The 20,462-nt window shown below is 48.8% G+C and overlaps 1 protein-coding gene across 30 annotated transcripts in view; it reads right to left on the reverse strand.

Annotated features, from left to right (window-relative positions):
- Nucleotides 1-334: 334 nt before the first annotated feature.
- ZMYND8 (zinc finger MYND-type containing 8) overlaps nucleotides 335-20,462 on the reverse strand; it is a 140,066-nt gene continuing 119,938 nt past the window's right edge. For 19 of the 30 annotated variants that reach the window (XM_055545206.1, XM_055545183.1, XM_055545203.1 and 16 more), the window contains 8 exons: nucleotides 18,877-19,067; nucleotides 14,476-14,556; nucleotides 11,506-11,584; nucleotides 10,316-10,555; nucleotides 8,797-8,954; nucleotides 7,581-7,647; nucleotides 3,919-4,002; nucleotides 335-2,076 (listed from right to left, as the gene is read on the reverse strand). In XM_055545206.1, the coding sequence (XP_055401181.1) occupies nucleotides 1,937-2,076; nucleotides 3,919-4,002; nucleotides 7,581-7,647; nucleotides 8,797-8,954; nucleotides 10,316-10,555; nucleotides 11,506-11,584; nucleotides 14,476-14,556; nucleotides 18,877-19,067 (1,040 nt within the window). In that variant the 3' untranslated portion in view covers nucleotides 335-1,936. The remainder of the gene's footprint in view (nucleotides 2,077-3,918; nucleotides 4,003-7,580; nucleotides 7,648-8,796; nucleotides 8,955-10,315; nucleotides 10,556-11,505; nucleotides 11,585-14,475; nucleotides 14,557-18,876; nucleotides 19,068-20,462) is intronic. The other 11 variants (XM_055545204.1, XM_055545188.1, XM_055545207.1 and 8 more) reach the window with 1 other exon arrangement.

Below are 20,462 nucleotides of genomic sequence, written 5' to 3' on the forward strand. Positions count from 1 at the left end.
ATGAAATGATCAGGGTGTGCCTGGGCAGAGTCAAGGTCACACGTTGCCCACAGAGCTCCCTGTAGCGCAGGCTGCCATCCCAGCCACAGAAACACAAATTCACTCCCTCCCAGCGTTCTTCCAAGACTGACCCAGGATTTCCCTTCTGTCTCCATCTCTGTCAGTAAATCCCCAAGAACTGGACTTCCCAGGAAAGCTCCCAGTGGGGGCCATTATTTATAATGTGGAGAGAGGGGTTCCTGACCTTGTGTGGCCCTGTCTCTGTGTTTGGTCCAAACCTGACACGGCCATCCCAACCAAAGGGAAAACTGCAAATTTGAGGACGACCAAGGCATTTTTCCAAAACAGTTTAATTAAAAAAAGGGTGAAGAATCTGAAAAACTTAAGGGGTGGGGGGAACCCAAGTGAGCATACCGCGTGAGTCCACTGGCTCAGTCACAAAGAAACACCATCATCAAAAAAGATATTTAAGTTTAATACAAATTTTATACAAAGAAAATGTGAAAAAATACTTCCATATGCTAAAAGCAATTATGCTTCACAAATAAGGCCAGCTAGGCTAGGTTTTTTTTTGTTGTTTTTTTTTTTTGACAACTGCAATCGACAAATGTTCTTTCCTGTTTTCTTCTAGGACTCTCTTTTTTATTTCTTTTCTAATATGAGTAACTAGCTGGAAACTGTACAGTTCGCATCCTCTTATCAACAATGAAGAGAAAGGAAACGAGACTAAGATGTACAACAGAATGTACTGGAATGATATCGTACAAGTAATTTTTCTCATATACATACATCGCCTTTTTGCTTTGTTCAACGCTTCTTGTTTACACAACATACAAAATGGTACTACAGCATACGTAGTGTGACAGACAGCACGGCGGCGTTCTGCTTCCCCTCAAACTGCCTTTATTTCATGCTGACGTAAGAACGTAAAATGCCATCGCATAAATATTACATACATGCTTCATCTCAAGACTCACATGTCCTCTCCGCGTGCGTCTCGCCTTTGACCTCTCCCTTCCGTGAAGCGCAACCACCTCTTACCGAGCGGGTGTGAGTGTCTTTAAAGGAACCACAAAGCAAAGAAAACCTCTCTGTTTCGGAGCTTCTGACTCGAACGCTTTCTACGGTCCTCTTCTGCAAACTGAGCTGAGCGGGGCTTGTTTCTAGTTAATCTTCTGTAAACAAGGATGTGGGTGTTTTTTTTTTTTTTTTTTTGTCTTTTTTCCCTTTTATAGGAGTAGAGTCATCGTGGAAACCCCATAAAATTAATGAACTCCTCCGTGTGTCCTTCTGGTCCAGAGAGCTTGCCTTTTGTAACATGATAACGTAGTATTTGAAAGGGGCCAATGGGTGCATGGGATGTGTCCACAGCAGCACCGAATTCTGTGCCGGAAATTCCTGATCCCAATGTGCCGTGTACTGACATACGAATGGAAACAGCTCACGGGGCATCAGAGGAGGAGGAGGAGGAGCTGTGCGCCCCAGAGCGAGCCCCACGCCCTCTCCGCACCCCTGTGACAGACGGGCTGGATGACCATCCTTTCTCCAGCATCCAGACGTTCTTTTTGTTGTTGGGTGTGTTTTCTGTTTTTTATTGTTTTTTTCTCCTCTCTCTTTTTTTTTATAAGTTAAAGTCAATACAAATATAAAAAGGGGAAGGTACTCTAGGCTCGATGACATCCACAAATTGTACATTATTTACATCTAAAGCAAAGGTTTCACGTGGGTGGAACAGTCCTCAGTCAAGGCTATCGCCGGACGTGACGTAGTGTGGGCGGCCCTCCGTGCCGGGTGCAGAGGCCGAGTCTGAATGGCTGGCATCCTCCAGGCTGAGGGTGGCGGTCTTCCGGTCTCACGTTTCTTTGCGGTTTCCGGTTTCCCTGGTGTCTGGGTTGTTTCCCTCCATGGGGTGGGCGGCTTGTGTCCCAGCGTGTCCCTAGTCCCAGAAGGTGTCCAGGCGGGACTCTTTCGGGATGAGGCTCTTTGAACTGGTACCGGCGTTATGCTCGGAGCGGGCCGATCCTCGCTTCTCCTCGCTGCCGCTCCAGCAACTGGATTTACTGCTCCGGGAATGGTCTGGGGAGGGGGGAAGCCAAGGGGAAACGGAGCCTTAGCATCCCTGCCCACCCCTGGCCAAGGGCAACCATCCCCTTCTACGTGATCTGCACCTGGTCCCCCAGGAAGCCACCTTCCCCTCCCGACTCCCCACAACACACAGGGGCAAAATCCTGCCACCGTTTACTGCCCTGCATTTGGTGGGGGGTCTGTAAGGATTTAACAAGAGCTGGTTGGAAAAACAGGAGGGCATCATGCTCAGAGAAAATAAAGACAAGTGGGGAAAAGGTACTAAATTATCAAGGAAGATGTTTGTTTTGTGCCACTTGGGACCAGGCACCCTTGCTGCATGAGCAGATGCCACGTACCCATGTCCTCACTGCGTCCGACCTTGGCCACTAAAAAAGGCACTGAAATTTGGCGTTCAATCTACTCACTTCTGTTAATGGGGTTTCTTTAATCATTGTACAGGCAACTTGAAAAAACAGACTTACACCTAAACCAGCCAAAGGAAAAGCAGTGAGGACCAGAATGGTTAAGCCCACCTGGGCTTAATGGTTAAGACCAACTGGCTCCCAGTAAGGATGAGCTTAAGGGTCAACTGAAGAATGCAAGAACCAGAGTGAGACCTAAGGGAGCTTCAAGGACGTGTGCGTTGTAAGGAGCTACGTCGTGGATGAGTAAGACGTGAGGACTCTGAAGGAAGAGCCAAAGGAGGTGTCTGTCCAGCTGGGAGACAGTCCAGCCTGCAGGCTCAGCGGGATGGCCGACTCTGAGAGACCCACCAGCACATCACTGAGATCCCATCATATCCTAGATCATTTACAAGTTCAGACAGATTGGGACAACACTTTTTTTAACTTCTTGAGGTGGGATGAAAATATTTGATCGAAAGAAGTCGGCTGTCAAGCTTAGAGACAGAACTGGAGTGAGGGAGCAAGGGACCGGATCACCGCCTAGAAGGGTGACCGCTCGTATCACCGCCTGGTGATAAGAGGCATGTGTGCGGTCCTGAGCTCTGGTTCTGGAAGAGAAGCAGCAAAGACAGTGATACGGATCTCCCAAGTCCTGGATTCACTCAGGAGGAAATGCTTCCTCGTCACTTGCATCTGTGACCCAAAGGGGGCACTATGTGGTGGGCAGAGCTGGGGTCCAGCTCTCTTACGGTCCTTGAATCCACCTCTTCTTACACGTTCTTCCCTACTCGTGACACCTAGACTCTTGTTCCTCTGGAAGGTCAGTGATGCAGCTGGTCATCACAACACGGAGACTCTGACCACAGGCAGTCAAGTCACACTGGAGTCTCCCCAGCTCTGCTGAAGGCCGATTCCAGCTGGGCAGCAGGACTTAGCTTTCTTAGCACAGAAGCCGCATCCCAGAGCCAGGCTGGCCACCTGAGGAACTGCACAGCCGACAGGACAGGGCGTGCTGGCTGGTTCAGCTGGTCACTGCAGAGCGTGTGACTCTAGGACTCATCATGAAAAGACCAAGGATGAAGCGCCTTCAAGAAGCCAGATGGGGAATTCCCTGGCAGTTCAGTGGTTAGGACTTGGTGCTTTCACTGCCAAGGGTAACAGGTTCAATCCCTGCTTGGGGATCTAAGATCCCATGAGCTGCATAGCATGGTCAAAAAAAAAAAAAAGAAGCCAGACCACCTGTCCTGGCTCTCTCGTTTCCTACTGCAGCTTCTGATGGCCATCAGAGGCACACCGAGGAAGAAACCAGGCAAAGCCAAGACCCATCACTCAGGAGAACAGGAGAAGACACGCCCACAAAGAAAACACACACGCACACACACAAGACGAGCCCTCCGCCTGCCGGGAAAAGCTCCCCGCTGGCTGCCGTGAGGCGGTTCATACTTACACTTCTGGGCTGGGTAGTTGGGGTGCGGCTGGTGGTCTGTGGAGGTTGGGGCAGAGGCAGGTTGCTTGTCGCACCTGTTGCTAACTGGAGAGAGAGCACAGGCCCCCTCAGAGTCTGGCAGAGAGCTGAGTCCGCCAACCCCACGGGCTCGCTCTCCTGCTCATCAACAGGCTACTGGTCTTAGCATGGGGGAGCTGCTGGGTTGATGTCACCATTTTCCAACTCAAGGCATTCACAGGAGACTAAGGCTTTTAAAAATGCATATTAAAACCATGAACAGGATCACTGGACACAGCACGAGAATACAGGTGGAAATACGGCATACAAGGACAGAAAAGCAACCACGTGAAGCCATCAACTCCCAGAATTCTGACAGCAAATTTTTCTCGGAACCACTAGCTCTACCAAGAGCTTAATTCAGCTAGGGAAACGGGAGGTGCCGGCCTCACCACACTTAGGTGGGATGGCTCCACCCAAGGAACCCAGATTATTTAGGGCGAGTATAATCACAAATCTACTGCCAAGGCTGAGGACAGATCAGAAAAGAGAGGGCGATGGAGGTGTGTGTGGTGAAAAGGACTGAGGGAGGAGCCACAGGTGAGATTCAGTGGGCTACTCTGAATCTCAGGACACCAACACGTAACTGTCTGAGATGGAAGAGCCCGAAATGTGCGACAGGAAAAATGTCTCAATAAAACAACTGTCATGGCGAACAACCTGGCAGGGAAATCGCTGAAGATACGATACAGGGGGGAGGAAAAAACCTCCAGGGAAAAGTGGCTATACAGAGACGGGAATGTATTCAGAGTGTACTATTTGACTCTGCAACGAACAGCACGACCGTAATGATGGAAACACAGATGATCACCTGTCAACCTTAAGAGAGCCAACAGCCGGAACTGAGAAGGACCAGCTGCAGTTAAAGAGAATGCACATGTTCTCCACCTTGATGATGGGGAGTCAGAGCAGGAAGATGGAAAAGGCTGGATAGGACAGTGGAGGAGAGGTGAGGGAGGCGAGGAGCACCAAGAGAGGGGTCCAGGGACACTGCTTCCTCCAGCTGGAGAACAAGGACGAAGGAGTAAGTGCTGAATTGGACCCAGGGAACCCACAGAGCACATCAAACAGGGACAGAGTGGTCTGGGAGAGAGGGGAGAAGAGGGGTGATTAGTGACCCCGATTCTCATCTTCTAAAGCCAGAAGTCAATAAGCAATGTCTTGATAAAGTCGAGAAACAGAAATATGGGGAAACAAGTTATTTACAAATAAGTACCAGATGCAAAAAGATAGCCATGAAAATTGGGACAAGGAATTTTTTTTCCCTGTATGATTTTCTCTGACTAGTCATCCCTTGGTATCAGGGGTGGTACAGCAGATTCATTCTAGGACCCACCATGGATACCAGATTCCATGGATACTTAAGTCTCATGGTCAGCCCTCCATATCCACATCCACAGATTCAACCAGCTACAGACTGTGTAGAACTGTATTCATTTATGGGGAAAAAAATCCACACAGACATGGACCTGCATGGTTCAAACCTATGTTGTTTAAGAGTCAACTCAATAGGCAGGCATCGCTTTAAAATCTTAAAATGAAGAGACAAGTGAACAGGAGAGGCCCACGCCCACCCCCAGGAAGCTCCTGTCTCCTATCAGCCAGGTTCCAGAAGCCAATAAAGAGCACAGGAACCTCCATGTTTTTGCAAAGCCCACTTTTCTCCAGATTCTTTCTACACTGTCAGCGAGCAGCAAGCACTAACAGAAGCCCAAAGACGTATGAGGAATCAGAAAATGAGCTGGTCTGTCTGCTTTGACGACAGCCCGTCAGCCAGACGGCTGTGGAGCGCAAACGGGGGGCAATGAGGAGCCGTGAGCTCCCAGTCCTGATCCAGCCTCCAGGGACCTCTGGTTCAGCTCCCTTCTGCCCCCGCTCTAGAGTAACACTGCAGCACTCCCTAAGAAATGCTGACAATTCGGGATCTTTCCCTCCCTCCCCCTCTAGTTATCAGACTCCCTGGGATGGTCTTCTCCCTACTCCACCCTCCGCACCAACTCCCCAGCAACTGGAGCCTCCCTCCCTCCTCTCTCTATCCTCCCCTTCCACTCCCTCACACACCAGGGTGCTTCAGGTCGGGGGTCAGCCAGTGACGGCCCACAGGCCAAATCCAGCCCAGCGCCTGCTTTTCCAAGTCCAAGTTCACTACAGCAGAGGCCCATCTGTTTACATGCCATCTGCGGCTGCTTTCATCCGACAACGGCAGTTCTGATAAAGACGGTGTGGCCCTCGAAGCTTCACCTCTTGTACTCTCTGGTCCTTTACAGCAAGTCTATCAACCCCTGGGCCAGGGAACACCTCATCCACCTCACAACTGGGAGATGCTGCATCTCCCAACCGCCTTCCTGCATGAAGCCTCCTTGTCCCACCGGACTCCATACCCCACAGCATCGCTGACCTTCCTAAGGTCCATTAATCTTCCCACGTGGATGCCGCCACTTTGCTGCTCCGAGACCCCAACAGCGCCCCCTGCCCGCAGCAGTATTTTCCCCAACTTGAACCCTTCCCCACGTCAACCACCTCTGCAGCTCTGACACATCCAAAATCCTCCTATTTATGGCTCAGCTGATGTTTCTCAACTCACTCTCCACTTAAGTTGAACAGAAACTCTTATATCACCACCAAAAGCAGGAACGCATAATACCTGCCATACACAGCAGGCAACTCTACAAATCAACATAATGAAACCCAAACTGTAGCAAGAAGCTCTAGGCGGGTGCCATGCTGCTGAGGTCTCGAGTCCACTCTGCCTTTGTTAAAAAGAGAAGCTAGAAGAAGGGATGAGGAAGACACCTCAGCTCCAAACTCAGCGTATCCTCAAAATGCAATCACAAGACCTGAGAGTGAGAAGGGAGTGACAGGTGGCTCAATCATAATTCCATGCCCAGTTCATATTGCCCCTGAAGTCAGCTCATCCCACCCCCCCACTTCATGTCCCCTGAACCTAAACCCCACTTCCAGCGCCACTGGGAAACCTCCAGCCACCCTAACAAGGGACATGACTTCTTCCTCTAGGTACTCAATACGCAGAAATGAAAAAAAAAAAAAAGTTTGGTTTGCAACAGAAGAGAATGATCTAGAAGAGAAAAAGACCCTGGCTGGAGCTGAAGGACCCTGAAAGCAGCAGAACGGTTCTCACCGAGGATGAACCCTTTTGGAAGGCCCTAAAACTGGTTTGAGAGGGGGTAGGGGAAACACCCACTGGGCTAGAAGACAGTGCAAACGCCACAGAAGAGGAGAACCAGAAAAGTTAGCGCCAGCCTGCCAGGTTATCCCTTGAGAGGAAAGATTGCTAAAGAAGAATCATCTACTAGAAATGGTTTTTTTCCTCTAAAGGCTCAAGTACCCTCCTCCACGGAATGCGGGCGCTGGGACCTCAGGGACAGTTTCACTCAATTTCATTCCGCTTGGAGAAATGCCTCAACGCCGCCTGCCCAGCTGCTCCCTCACCCCTGCTGACCGGCCCAGGGCACCCCCGAGAATCCCTAAGGAAACCCAGTTTGCAAACCACCGCCCTGAACCCTTCAGGCTCTCCCTGAGGACATGGTTCCCCTCTGCCCGTGTGGAATGTGAGAGCACATTCACCCACCAGGGGGGCAACATACCAGAGCCTTGGTTGGAGCCTAAGAGAATGGAGGAGGGCGTCTCCCTGGAGCCAGAGAGGTCGAGGGTCTAGAAACACAAAAAGAGAGAGATGGAGGCAAGCCACTGGGGTCAACGGAGCCCTTCCAGGAAAGCCCTGGGATCTATGGGGGTGCTCATCACGGCCCCACCAGCACCTTCATGGCCCCTGCCTGGCGCGCTCAGGGAGGGGAGGCCAGGTCAGCTGGGGTGGCCCTACCCCTGTGCCTTTTTCTGCCCTGTCTCCCTGGACACAGGACTAGGGGGCCCCTTACTCCACTCTAGAGCCACAGCGTCAAGAACACTGTTCCTCAACTGCCCTCTCTCTGACCTACTCCCCTCTCCGAATTTCTGCCCTATCCCAAAAAGGAAGTACAGCTGTCCCCAGGACCCAAGGTAGAATGAGTTCCAGGAGCCCTCAAGGATATTAAAACCCAAGGATGCATAAGTTCCTTATATAAAATGGCCCAGAAGGATGAAACTGTGCCTTTGTATCTGAGGGTTTCGCATTCACGGATTCAACCAAACACAGAATGCCATTTTGGCAGGTTGCATCTGCAGATGAGAAATCCATGGATACTAAAGGCTGACTACATATTACACCGTATTATATTGATTCACTTTTATTTCACAATAACCTCTTCCTAGGCAATACTATCAATGAAATCAAAGAGGTTTGACTTCTGAGATGACTTGATGTTTTCCCTAATACACATGAAGTAAGCCCATAATGACTACAAAAGTAAAAAATGGCCAACGTGTCATCTAAAATAATGTCTGCATACAATCTACATACCACACCCAGGGAAAATAAGAGGTGCAACCTCTGTGTCCAATACGGCAGCCACCAGCCAGCCATGGCGATTGCATTTAAATTAGTTATTATTAAATTAATTTAGTAACATCTGAAATCCAGGTTCTTGGTCACACTGGCCACAGTTCAAGTGCTCAACAGCCACCTGAGGCTGGTGGCTCCCACAAGGGGCAGAGGAGATAAAGAACACCGCCATCATCACAGAAGGTTCTACTGGACAATGCTTGCCCTCAACACACACCTGGAGAGAAGGAGCCCTGCAGAGACCATCGCCCCCACCTGCAGCCTGAAGACAGACAAGCTCCTACAGCACGGGACTCGCCGTGCGGGTGGGAGCGGGGCAGGTCTGAGATTCTGCTTGGCCCCAAGGCGTGTGGGATGCTCACCGAGCCACCGTCCTTGCTTTTCTCAGCTGGCGTCTCCTTCTCTTTCGAGGCGCTGCTTTCCGCGGGGGCTGCCTGAGTACTGGAGGAGGCGCCCTGGGATGACTTAGTTAGTGTTTCTGTGTTCACCTCAGGGTCTGCTTCCTGCTGAGGGGCGGTAGCTGAGGGCAAAGGGCGACAGAAGCCATGTATAAGCCGAGCGTAGTAGCACCCAGGCCCTGCTCCGTGCAAACCACCACGTGTTAAGAGATGCCAGCCAACCCCGCCCAGGGCACAGCGCCGGCCCAGAATAGCTGGACTGGAGCCTTCCCAGACGCAAGAATTCCAAACTGTGCATGATATGTTCATTTTTCCGAGTCTGTGATTTAAGTTTTATTAAATCATTTTGGAGACAAAAGCATGTTCATGAAGCAAACAGCCTGGTACGGCTGTTTCAATTACTCATTTCATAATTTCTGATTTTAGACCAGTGTTCACCTCATGCACTCGCTTTCACCCGGTAACAGCAGAGTTGAGAGGTTTTGACAGACCCCATGGGCCACATATCCTAAAACATTTATTCTCTGGACCTTCATAAAAAAAGCTCACCAACCCCTGCCTAGAGCTTCTCAAACTTGGGTCATTCATCTACCACCTTTGAAAAATTGGCCAGTCCACTGATACAGTCCTTTGTCATATTATTTATGTTATTTGCATTTAAATAAATTCTTTGAAGTGGAGACTTTTACTTCTAAACACAGAAATCTAATATTGGCCATAAATAAGCGCTAACTGTAAAATATTACTAATAAATATTATTAATAAGTTCTAACTAGACGGTGTTTCCTGCTAGAGTCTCCTGGCCTGGGATCTGCTTGCTCTGCATTAGAAAGAGATTTCAAAGACAGATTAGTTCCAAACCAACACTTTGCCGTTCATATAAGAACTGGTGATTGTTTAAAGCCTTCAGTGCAGGATGGGCTCCATGGTGGGGGGCTGTCCTGTGCATTGGAGAATGGGGTAGAAGATGCATTTGATTTGCGTGTGTGTCTGCTTAGTCACTCAGTCATGTCCGACTCTTTGTGACCCCATAAACTGAAGCCTGCCAGGCTCCTGTCTGTGGGATTCTCCAGGCAAGCATACTCGAGTGGGTTGCCATTCCATTCTCCAGGGGATCTTCTCAACCTAGGGATCGAACCCAGGTCTCCTGCATTGCAGGCAGGTTCTTTACCATCTGAGCCACCAGGGACGCCCACATTTGGTTTGGGCAGAGACATATTGCCCCCAGTGGAGAACCACAGCAAGCCACAGGAAACTGAAGTCATCTGGGCTGTCATTACAAGCTCCGTTCACACAAGGGAACGCCACCAAGGAAACCAGAGGGTGGAGACAACGGAGCCTGGAGACCTGGCTACATGTCTGCCTGCTCTCTTGTGTGCAGGAGTCACTTGTGGTGAGTGAGCACGGCGAGTGTCCTGTGGTCCACGGGGGGCCCAGGGCCCATCCACCACAGCCTGGGCAAGGGGGCGCTCCTAAGGCCTACCTGACTGGGTGCAAGACTTCATGTGCTCGGGCCAGTGGGCCTGCTGGCAGGGGTAGTCACAGTAGCTGGTGTTCCAGCAGCAGTAGAAGATGGCCTCCTTCTTGCAGTTGGCGCACCACTGCTTCTTCTTGGTCTCGTCCACGGCCTGCTGCTTCTCCAGCTCCAGTTGCTTCTTCACCTCGGCAATGAGCCGGTCCCGCTCCTGCTCTAGGCTCTGCCGCATCTCCGCCATGGTCAGCTCTGCCAGGAGAGGGGAGGGGAGAGGACACCAACTTCATTCCCCGATCCCAAGCCGTGGGCTCATTCACAGCAGGTCAGAGGGTGGATCCTAACAGCTGCAAATCCCTGGCTCAGGGATGTCCTGGTCATGTGAGCCAGTGCAGAGAGTCACCCTGCCTCCCTGAGCTCCAACGTCCTCATCTGTAAAATGGGCATCCACCGAGCTGATCTGAGGAACTATTTGTGATCAGGAATGTCAGGTCCTGAGGATACTGATGACGGGGCCCCGTGGTAACTCTGCAGGAAGTGCTCACATACATCCTCAGAACAATTTTCACTCAATTCCTTCTAAAATTTATCATTCATATAAGCTTTTTTTTCTATCAAATACTTATACAGCACCTATGATCTGTAGGCACTGCTGTAAACACTTTATAAATATGAACTCTCTTAATCCTTAATCTTAGGGAGGTGACTACTTCTATAATACCCATTTCACAGATGAGGAAACTAAGGCACACAGCTGCTAAGATGGGCAGAGCTGGGGCTACATCTTGGATATACTTCCTTCTATGATGTGTTTAGTGGCAGTGGATCTAATCTGCCAGACAGGACATCAGGACTGATCACTAGGCTGACAGGACAATTATCAAACTGCTCAGGCTACTGAGAAGTCTCTCAATTTTACAGCAGGTCAGAGCTCACAAGCAGGAGCAGCTACCACAGCTGTTGAGATGAACTGGTTGCTGACGTCAGTATCTGGAAGAGAGGAAAGGGGGTTCCCGCCAGCTCCTGCTTCATACCTGGTTTCTCCAGGTTAGACTCCCCAGGATGCTGTGTTCTCCCCAGGAGTGCTACATCCCCCTGGCCTAGTTTTGACCCAGTTCACATCTGGGCCCAACTCTAGACACGGCAAGAAGAAGTTCCCATCCAGAACCTTCATCAGTGCAGACTAGGTCAGCAGCACCTACCCAAGTTGTGTTTCATTTCCGAGAGCTCCTGCTGGTGCAGCCACTGGAGTTTCTCTATCTCAATCCTCAGCCTGCGGATCTGTAAGGGGACGGAAAGGCTCAGAAAGCGCATCTGGGTGCCTACTGCCAACAGGGCTCAGAAGCTCCAGCTCTCACTATGTCACGTGCTGAGTCAAAGGGCGGGCAGCCTGGTCTCTGCTGGCCTCCCCCAGATGGGTGCCAGTGAGTTAATCCAAATCCATGAGAAATTCTGCTTCAAAAAACCAAATACAAGTGATTCATCTTTTCTAAGAGATACTCCAGGAAAAGCCATTTAAAGCGAAAAAGACGACCAGATTTTCAAAATAAATAGTACAGTGAGTCCTCTACATACGAACAAGTTCCATTCCTAGAGCCTGTTCATAAGCCCAATTTGTTCGTAAGTCCAACAAAGTTAGCCTAAGCAACCAACTAACACAATGGCTATACAGTACAGGACCAGCTCCATCCCCGCCGCTTTTACGCTTGCTTCTGGACATCCGGGCTTGAGATAAAGACACCGTAATACTGCACTCTATAAAGCACACAAAGCACAACCGCTTGCAGAGGGCATACGCACGTGACAATGTGCGCCAGACACGTGGGCTAACTTACGTGGCTGGACACGCAAACGTTCGCGTCTTTGAAAGTTCCCAATTTGAAGGTTCACACTTAAGAGACTTACTATATGTAAAAGCTTTGGGCAGGACTTTGGCCTAAAAAACTAAAACATCCTAAAAACAGCTTTATTTTATCTCTGACCTAAAGTTTTGGGTGGGGGACATAATCATTCACCTGAAATCCCAAAGCTTAACCATTCTGGAAACCATGGGCTATTTGGGGTGGAGGGGAGGAGGAGTACATTTGGGGCCAAATTCATCTGGAGAGAAGAAAATATAAACCAAAACTGAATTGACACAAGGCTGCAGACAGTGTTTAATCATCGCCATGGCTCTTAACTGGGATGACTTTTGCCCCCCTCCTCTATGACGCTGCAGTGCCTGGAGACACTCTGGGTTGTTTCTGGCATCCAGGGCGTAGAGACCGGGAATTCTGCTCAACATCCCGGACGGACAGGATGGCCCCCACCGGAGCAAAACATCTGGCACCAACATCAGGAGCTTCAAGGCTGAGAAATTCTGATTCCTCCAACACGGTGGGAACAATCATATTGTATCACTGCAGACGTGTTGCCTCTAATTGTGGAAGGGGGCTGTGTATTACCTCGTTAAAATCTGGAATGTTCTGACATCTATAGAGACCCAAGGTTTCAGGTAACCCGACATCAATTAAATGAACAAAAAGGAATGAAGTATGACGACAGGTCAGGGTGAGGGAGAGGAGGTTTTTCTAAAAACAGCATTTGGCCTTGTTGTTTGACACTCCAGCATAATCATAAAGACGGTCATATAGCAAAAATACCTAAAGAGATTCACTGATTTTTCTTGGGACCTCCCTGAAATCTTTACATTCACACAGCTCTCTTGGAACTTCCCTGGCAGTCCAGCGGTTAAGACTCCACGCTCCCAACGCAGAGGTCATAGGTTCAATCCCTGGTCAGGGAACTAGGATCCTATAAGCCGCTCCGTGTGGCACCAAAAAAAAAAAAAAAAAAAAGCTGAAGCACACAGTTCTCTGTTTAAGGCCCATCAGAGCATCTTCCTGGAGATGTTCCCCTTTTTCCGGGTGCCAGCCTCACTCTGCCTGCCCTCTCACATCAGTGGCTCCATGTGAGGCTCCCCTCACTTTCCATCGTGACTTTCAATGATCTCAACAAGTCCTGCCACCTGTCATTTCCCCAAGGGACCCGTTTGCAGCCGGCTTGAGCTGACATTATCCTAGGAAGAAAATTCAGGGAGGCTTTTCTTTAAAAAAAAAAAAAAAATAAGTGGTCACTTCATAAGTGGACATTTCCATGTTTTAACCCTCCATTCTCTAAGTAATCGCCTAAATTGAGGTAGTTTGGGATACTACCTCCTGAACACCAAGATCACTTGAATAAAAAAGTCCAAACTTCAGGAGATGACAAAAGGAGCCAATTTTATATGGGGCCAAAATAACCGGTTTCTGGTTTCACCAGTGGGTCAATAACTCAGGCTCTGGTTTCGGCTGTTTGGTTAGAAGTGAGGTGATCGCAGACAGCAGGGTGTATCTCCACGGCACCAGCTTCCCAGGCAACTGAAGAAATACCTCAACACCATCAAGGCAGAGCAAGCCTGGGGACTGGGGCCGGAGCCTGAGAGGGCTTTCCAGAGAACTTCTTCAGTTCAGTTCAGTCGCTCAGTCATGTCTGACTCTTTGCAACCCCATGAATCGCAGCACGCCAGGCCTCCCTGTCCATCACCATCTCCCGGAGTTCACTCAGACTCACGTCCATCGAGTCAGTGATGCCATCCAGCCATCTTATCCTCTGTCGTCCCCTCCTCCTCCTGCCCCCAATCCCTCCCAGCATCAGAGTCTTTTCCAATGAGTCAACTCTTCGCATGAGGTGGCCAAAGTACTGGAGTTTCAGCTTTAGCATCATTCCTTCCAAAGAAATCCCAGGGCTGATCTCCTTCAGAATGGACTGGTTGGATCTCCTTGCAGTCCAAGGGACTCTCACGAGTCTTCTCCAACACCACAGTTCAAAAGCATCAATTCTTCGGCGCTCAGCATTCTTCACAGTCCGACTCTCACATCCATACACGACCACTGGAAAAACCATAGCCTTGACTAGACGGACCTTTGTTGGCAAAGTTCTTCAGGGCGCCCCCATATCAGCCCAGAGAAAACACCCTTAGCAAACAGGGAGTAAAGAACAGGAGGGAGGCTCAAGGGAAAGGAGACACACGTATACAGACAGCTGGTTCACACTGTTGTACAGCTAAAACTAACAACACTGTAAAGGAATTTTACTCCAATTTTTAAACACTTTAAAAAAATAAAACAAGAATGACATGTGTCACCTCTGACCTCAGCTATCGTGCTTCCAGTAGTGTTCTTAGAAAGATCGTTATATATTTCCGTCATCGTGCCTTTTATTGCATCCATCATCTGAAAAGATAAAAAGAGAAACAGTTTGGGTGATCAACTTCCCTGCAACTTTTTCTAGATGACATATATCCAAAATCTACCTGTAGGCAGCAAAGGAAAGCATAAACAAAACAAAAAGACAACCTTCATAATGGGAGAAAACATTTGCAAATAAAGCAAGGAATTACTCTCCAAAAAGGAATTACTCTCCAAAATATACAAACAGCTCATGCAGCTCATAAAAAACCCCAAGTAACCCAATCATAAAATGGGGGGGAAAGATCTAAATAGACATTTCTCCAGAGAAGATACACAGATGGCCAAAAACACACGAAAAGATGCTCACCACCACTAACGATTAGAGAAATGCAAATCAAAACTACCATGAGGTGTCCACCTCACACCAGAGAGAATGCCCATCATCAAAAAATCTCAAACCATAAATGCTGGAAACAGGGTGGAGAAAAGGGAGCCCTCCTCCACTGCTGGTGGGAATGTGAACTGGTGCAGACACTAAGGAGAACTACATGGAGGTTCCTTAAAAAACTAAAAACAGAGAGAGCTACCGTGTGAGCCAGCAATCCTCCTCCTGGGCATGTGTCTGGAGAAAACCGTAACTCAAAGGGAGGCACGCACCCCAGTGTCCACCATAGCGCTGTCGACAACAGCCGGGGCTCGGACAAAGCCTAAAGTGTCCACCACAGAGGAACGGATATGGAAGATGTATCTATGTACGACGGAGTACTGCTCAGCCATAAAAAAGGCAGGAAATGGTGCCATTTGCAGAGATGTGTGCGAACCTAGAGACTGTCATACAGAGTGAAGTGAGACAGAAAGAGAAAAATACTGTCCAATATCACTTCTATGTGGAATCCAAAAAAATGGCAGAGATGAACTTACTGGCAAAGCAGAAACAGAGTCACAGATATAACAAACAAACTTTCGGCGACCAAATGAGGGGATGCGGGAGTAGGGAGATTCAGACTGGGACTGACATATACACACTACTATGTATACAACAGATAACTCATGAGAGCCTACTGCTCGGCACAGGGAGCTCTCCTCAAGGCTCTGTGGTGACCTAAATGGGCACACACCCACTGAGCCCTCCCACATCACCGGAGGGGCAGGAGGGGACAGGAGGCCAAACCAGGTCTCGGATCTGGCGGGCCACCGGCCAAGACGCCCTGGCGCTATGCCGTTTGCTCCAATTCAGCAAGAAAAGAGGATGAAGAGCACCCTTGGATCAGATGCCCGAGATTTGTTCCTGCCATTCTATCTTGCCATCCACAACTCTCTCTGAGCCCCAGGCATAAAACAAGGATAACAACAGTGCCCCCTTGTAGGGTGTGTACAAGGATTAAATGAGGAAAAGAGGAGACTGTGGTTCCGTACCTGCTGAGGAGTTCATAAAGAAATACCTGTTTTCCTATTTTCACAGAAGAATTAATTCTCAAGAACATGTGATCGCAAAACTGCTGCCAACCCCCAAAAGAGTAACCCCCAATTCACCCCCAAAATAGGCAGAAAATGAATAAAGTATCTGTTGAAATATTAGTTCTCCCCCTTGTTGCAGGGACCACAGGCAGACATTGCCAGCAAAAACACTTTGTGCTTTATGGTCAGTCATTCTGTACGGGCCTCCCTGATCAGGTCCATTTAAAATATTCAAACGAAATTGCTTTATGAGAAAACTTTAGAGACTGGATGAAATCCAATACTTTACTAATGCCATAGTTACATTCCATTTTAAAGAAATCATGAATTTGTGGGCTGACCTTCATTCTCACTTCCAAATATAGCAAAGAACTCAAGATTAATAAAAAGAGCCCTTCTGCCAAAACACACAAATCTGGGTCTTCAACTCTGGGTCACCTCAGACACAAGCAAGTTCACCAGCTCCAAAACTACGTCGCTGAGTGTATTTTCTTAACTACAAAGAAAATGCCTATCAAAAAGTTCATTCCTCAATTTTGCTCCATGAGTAAGGGGGAGAACTTTAGGAGATGGAATAAGAAGGGCTGCAGGAGCGGAGAACACTGGGCTTGGTGTGAACACCAGCCTGAGCTGCGTGGCAAACTCACTTTTCTCATTTGTAAATGGACAACCTGGACCAAATCAACGGAAGGCGATACAAGAAGTCCAATCAATGGCAAGCAAACGAGAAGCCATCTGGGGGGACTTCCCTGGTGGTCCGGTGGCTAAGCTTCTGCACCTCCAATGCAGGGCGCCTGGGTTTGATTCCTGGTCACAGAACTAGATCCCACATGCGAACTAAGAATCTGCACACCACAACTAAAGACCTAGAACAGCCAAACAGATAAATAATTTTTTTAAAAAAGCCATTTAGGCAATACCAGACATCTAAAGTCAGTAGTTTTAAAAATTACCCTCTTTCAGTTCTCTTGTAATTCTACAACAGATCTTGTTAGGAAGAAAGTCTCCACGTGGTACCAATAATAATTCTTTTTTTTAATATAACTTTATTTATGCATTTATTTCTGGCTGTGCTGGGTCTTTGTTGCTTCACAAGCTTCCATCTAGTGGCAGCGAACCGGGGCTACTCTCCAGGCGCAGTGCACAGGCTTCTCACTGCGGTGGCTTCCTGTGCTGGACGGACAGCGTGGGCTCTAGGCAAGGGCTCGGTGGTTACGGTTCCCAGGCTCTGGAGCACGGGCTCGGTGGTTGCGGTTCCCAGGCTCTGGAGCACGGGCTCGGTGGTTGCAGTGCATGCATGGGCTTAGTTGCTCTAGGGTGTCTGGGATCTTCCCGCATCAGGGATGGAACCCATGTCTCCTGCATTGGCAGGCGGATCCTTTACCGACAAGCCACCAGGGAAGCTTGCATTAATTCTTTAACACTTTCATGCGAATCACTCTTTAACAGAAGAAAGATAGGCTTAGGCTTCAAGCCTTGAAGAACAGGATCTGGTGAGTTTAGACTTAATTTTACTTCTATTAAGTCACTATAAGTAAAAATATGAAGTCAGTCCTAGTTCAAGGTGATGAACAGGTAAGACGAAAACCCTGAGGATGCAACCATACCTAACAGTTGAACCCTTCCTGTTCCGAAACTCGGGGACTCAATAAAAATTCTTGTGTTTTATTCAAAAGGGGGGGAACAGAAATACTAAATAAAGAGATGTTACCCCAAGACTTGGATTTTATCTCTTTAGCCACACTGACTCAAGCACAGCTGCTTTAAAAAGCCACATGTAAGAACAATAGGTTTGTGGACACTGGACAACTGTGGTCAGCAGGCCCGGTGTGAATTCACAAGTCAGCTCAAAGCCGGGTTAAGCGGATACTCTAGATCCTGGCTGCTACCATTCAAATGCCAGTTATACATTCACGGATTATGTGACCCTGGACAAGTTGTGTGGCCTGGCTAGCTCGCAGCGTGCTCATCTATAAAATGGGTGTGAGGACGTCCCTGGCAGTCCAGTGGTTGAGACTCTGCCTTCCACTGTTGGGGGTACGGGTTTGATTCCCTAGTCAGGGAGCTAACATCCCACATGCCTTGCAGTCAAAAAACCAAAACATTTTAAAAGAAGGAAAATAAAACAATATTGCAACAAATTCAATAAAGACTTAAAAAACTGTACGCATTTAAAAAAAAAAAGGTGCTGATAAGAAGCCCAATGAGAAGTTAGGCAGCAACCTGCTTTCATTGTACAACTATGCATCAAGCACTGTTCTAGGCCCCAGCAGAGAGCAGAATGGACTCCCCAAGGAGCTGCAACTCTGGTGGTAATTTTCACTCCCTGGGTTCCACAGACACGAACCTGAATATCACTCCAGAGCACTTTCATTTGACAGCGAGGAGAGCTGCAAGCTTTACTTGCCCGAATTCAACAGTGAGCATAAAAGCACTTGGCAAATTAAGAGAGAAGTGGAGAGGAGGGCTGGGGTCGGGGATGGGATGCATCGGGAGTCTGGGATTAGCAGAAGCAAACTATTATACATAGAGTAAATAAGAAGGTCCTCCTGTATAGCACAGGGAACTACAACCATTGTCCTGTGATAAACCATAAAGGAAAGGAATATGAAAAAGTATATGTGTATATAACTGAATCATTTTGCTATACAGTAGAAATTAATACAACATTGTACATCACCTATACTTCAAGAGAATAAATTTTAAAAGAGAGACGACAGAACCTGCATGGAGAGGGTGCCCACAAGTGAACACAGAGCAGGCGAGCCTGCCCACCACACGCCTCCACAAGGAACACGCCAAGAGGACAGGCAAGTTGGGAAGAAACTCCACCACCTCCTGGTCCCCTTCAATTCCTGGAAAGATCCAAGGCTGGTCATCCCCGATCCCGCCGCAGGCACTCACCTTGCTAGTGTACTTGGCGATATCTGCAGCGACATCAGCTGAAGCGGTGGCGATGGGCAGGTCTGCGCTGACGGAAGATGCGAGGGTGCTTGTGGTCCCTGAGCTGGTGACCAGGGGCGACGACTGGGTGCTGGTCACCAGGGTGATGGTGGAGGTGGATGGGCTCTGTGTGATCTCTTTCTGCTGGACAGCTGGGAAAGCAAAGGTTCTTGGTCACCCCACTGCCTCAGGAAGGCTACCCCAGCTTGAAGCTGTGGTGGGAGCAGGGCCCAATCCACACCATTCGAGTTTCTCTGCTTTCAAGGGACAAAAGTTCTCTCGTCGGCCAAACTCAAGCGAGGTTCCTCCGAGCCCTTTCTCAGCGAGACCTCCATCTGGGTCTATAAGGACTAATACGGTTTCCAACAGCTCAAGGCTGCATCCCTAGGATGACCCCCACCCCTTTAAAGTCCCCACCTAAGAAAACTCAAGGCTGCCAATAGAATTGCCTATTTGCTCCAGTCACCACCTAACGACAGGGCCCAGTGTCCAGTCTCTGTGGGAGGGCAGAAGCCTACCTTCAAGACGTACCAGAGTCAGCAAACCCAGACATTTCACATGGACCAACACCCCCTTCCCACTTTGTGTGAAACTGTCCCTTTCTGACTCTACAGAGGCCCCATGATTCTCCCTCCCTGTTCCCAAATTCTCCCTTTAAAACCCCAGTCCCCTGTGTACACGTTCAAGTTGACTTCAGTTCATGTCGGACGTTTCGCCCCACTGCAACAGTATATAGCAGATTAAAATCCATCTAAGCCACTTCAACTAGTGGCCAGCTTTGTTTATCTTTAACAGAACAATCTGGGAATTAGGAGCCATACCATCAATGACTCCTTCTCGCCAGCTCCCAAGTTCCCCAGGATGGCTCATTATACTTAAGGGCTATGAACCCAGGAGACTGGAACTGACCGTCCCAACCTGAAAGATCCCAGACTCGGTTCTGCCCCAGCAACTCTTCAGACAGCAGGATCACTCCGGCTGTACTCCAACACTGTGTGTCCAATCGCTCAGTCTCCTTCCACCCCAATCTTTGAAGGGTTTCACTGGGGGCCCAGTTCAAGATCTGGCTACTCTTTCATTTCACAACCTGCTGCACCTCTTAAGAGTTCTACTCACAATAGTGCACTCAGTACATGAGAGTTTCGATCAAGGAGCCCAACCACGAAGGATCTCGATGCGGGTTTCCCCAGGAAACAAGCCCTGTGTCAGTCCTCACGAGAGCTGGACAAACTAGCACCCATCAGATCAGTGCTTTGTTCGGCTTTACGTCAGCCCAGATGGAGCCTCTTGCTGGGAGCTGTCATTCCGCTCTTCAGCAACGATTCCTGAGGCTGGATCTTCTTGCGTTGAGAGGCTAATCCCTACTTATTAAGGTATCCTTTACTATCCACTTCTCATACTGTACTCTTTCAAAAATAATGCCCAGGGGTACACGGGCATGCACAAGGAAACTTATACAAAGGTATTCATTGCAGCACTGTTTACAACGGGGAAAAACTGGAAGCAACCTAAATGTCTATCCATAGGGGAATACTTTATTAAATAAA

This window comes from Bubalus kerabau, chromosome 13 (assembly GCF_029407905.1).
Source record: "Bubalus kerabau isolate K-KA32 ecotype Philippines breed swamp buffalo chromosome 13, PCC_UOA_SB_1v2, whole genome shotgun sequence".
In the NCBI taxonomy this organism is placed as follows: Eukaryota; Metazoa; Chordata; class Mammalia; order Artiodactyla; family Bovidae; genus Bubalus; species Bubalus kerabau.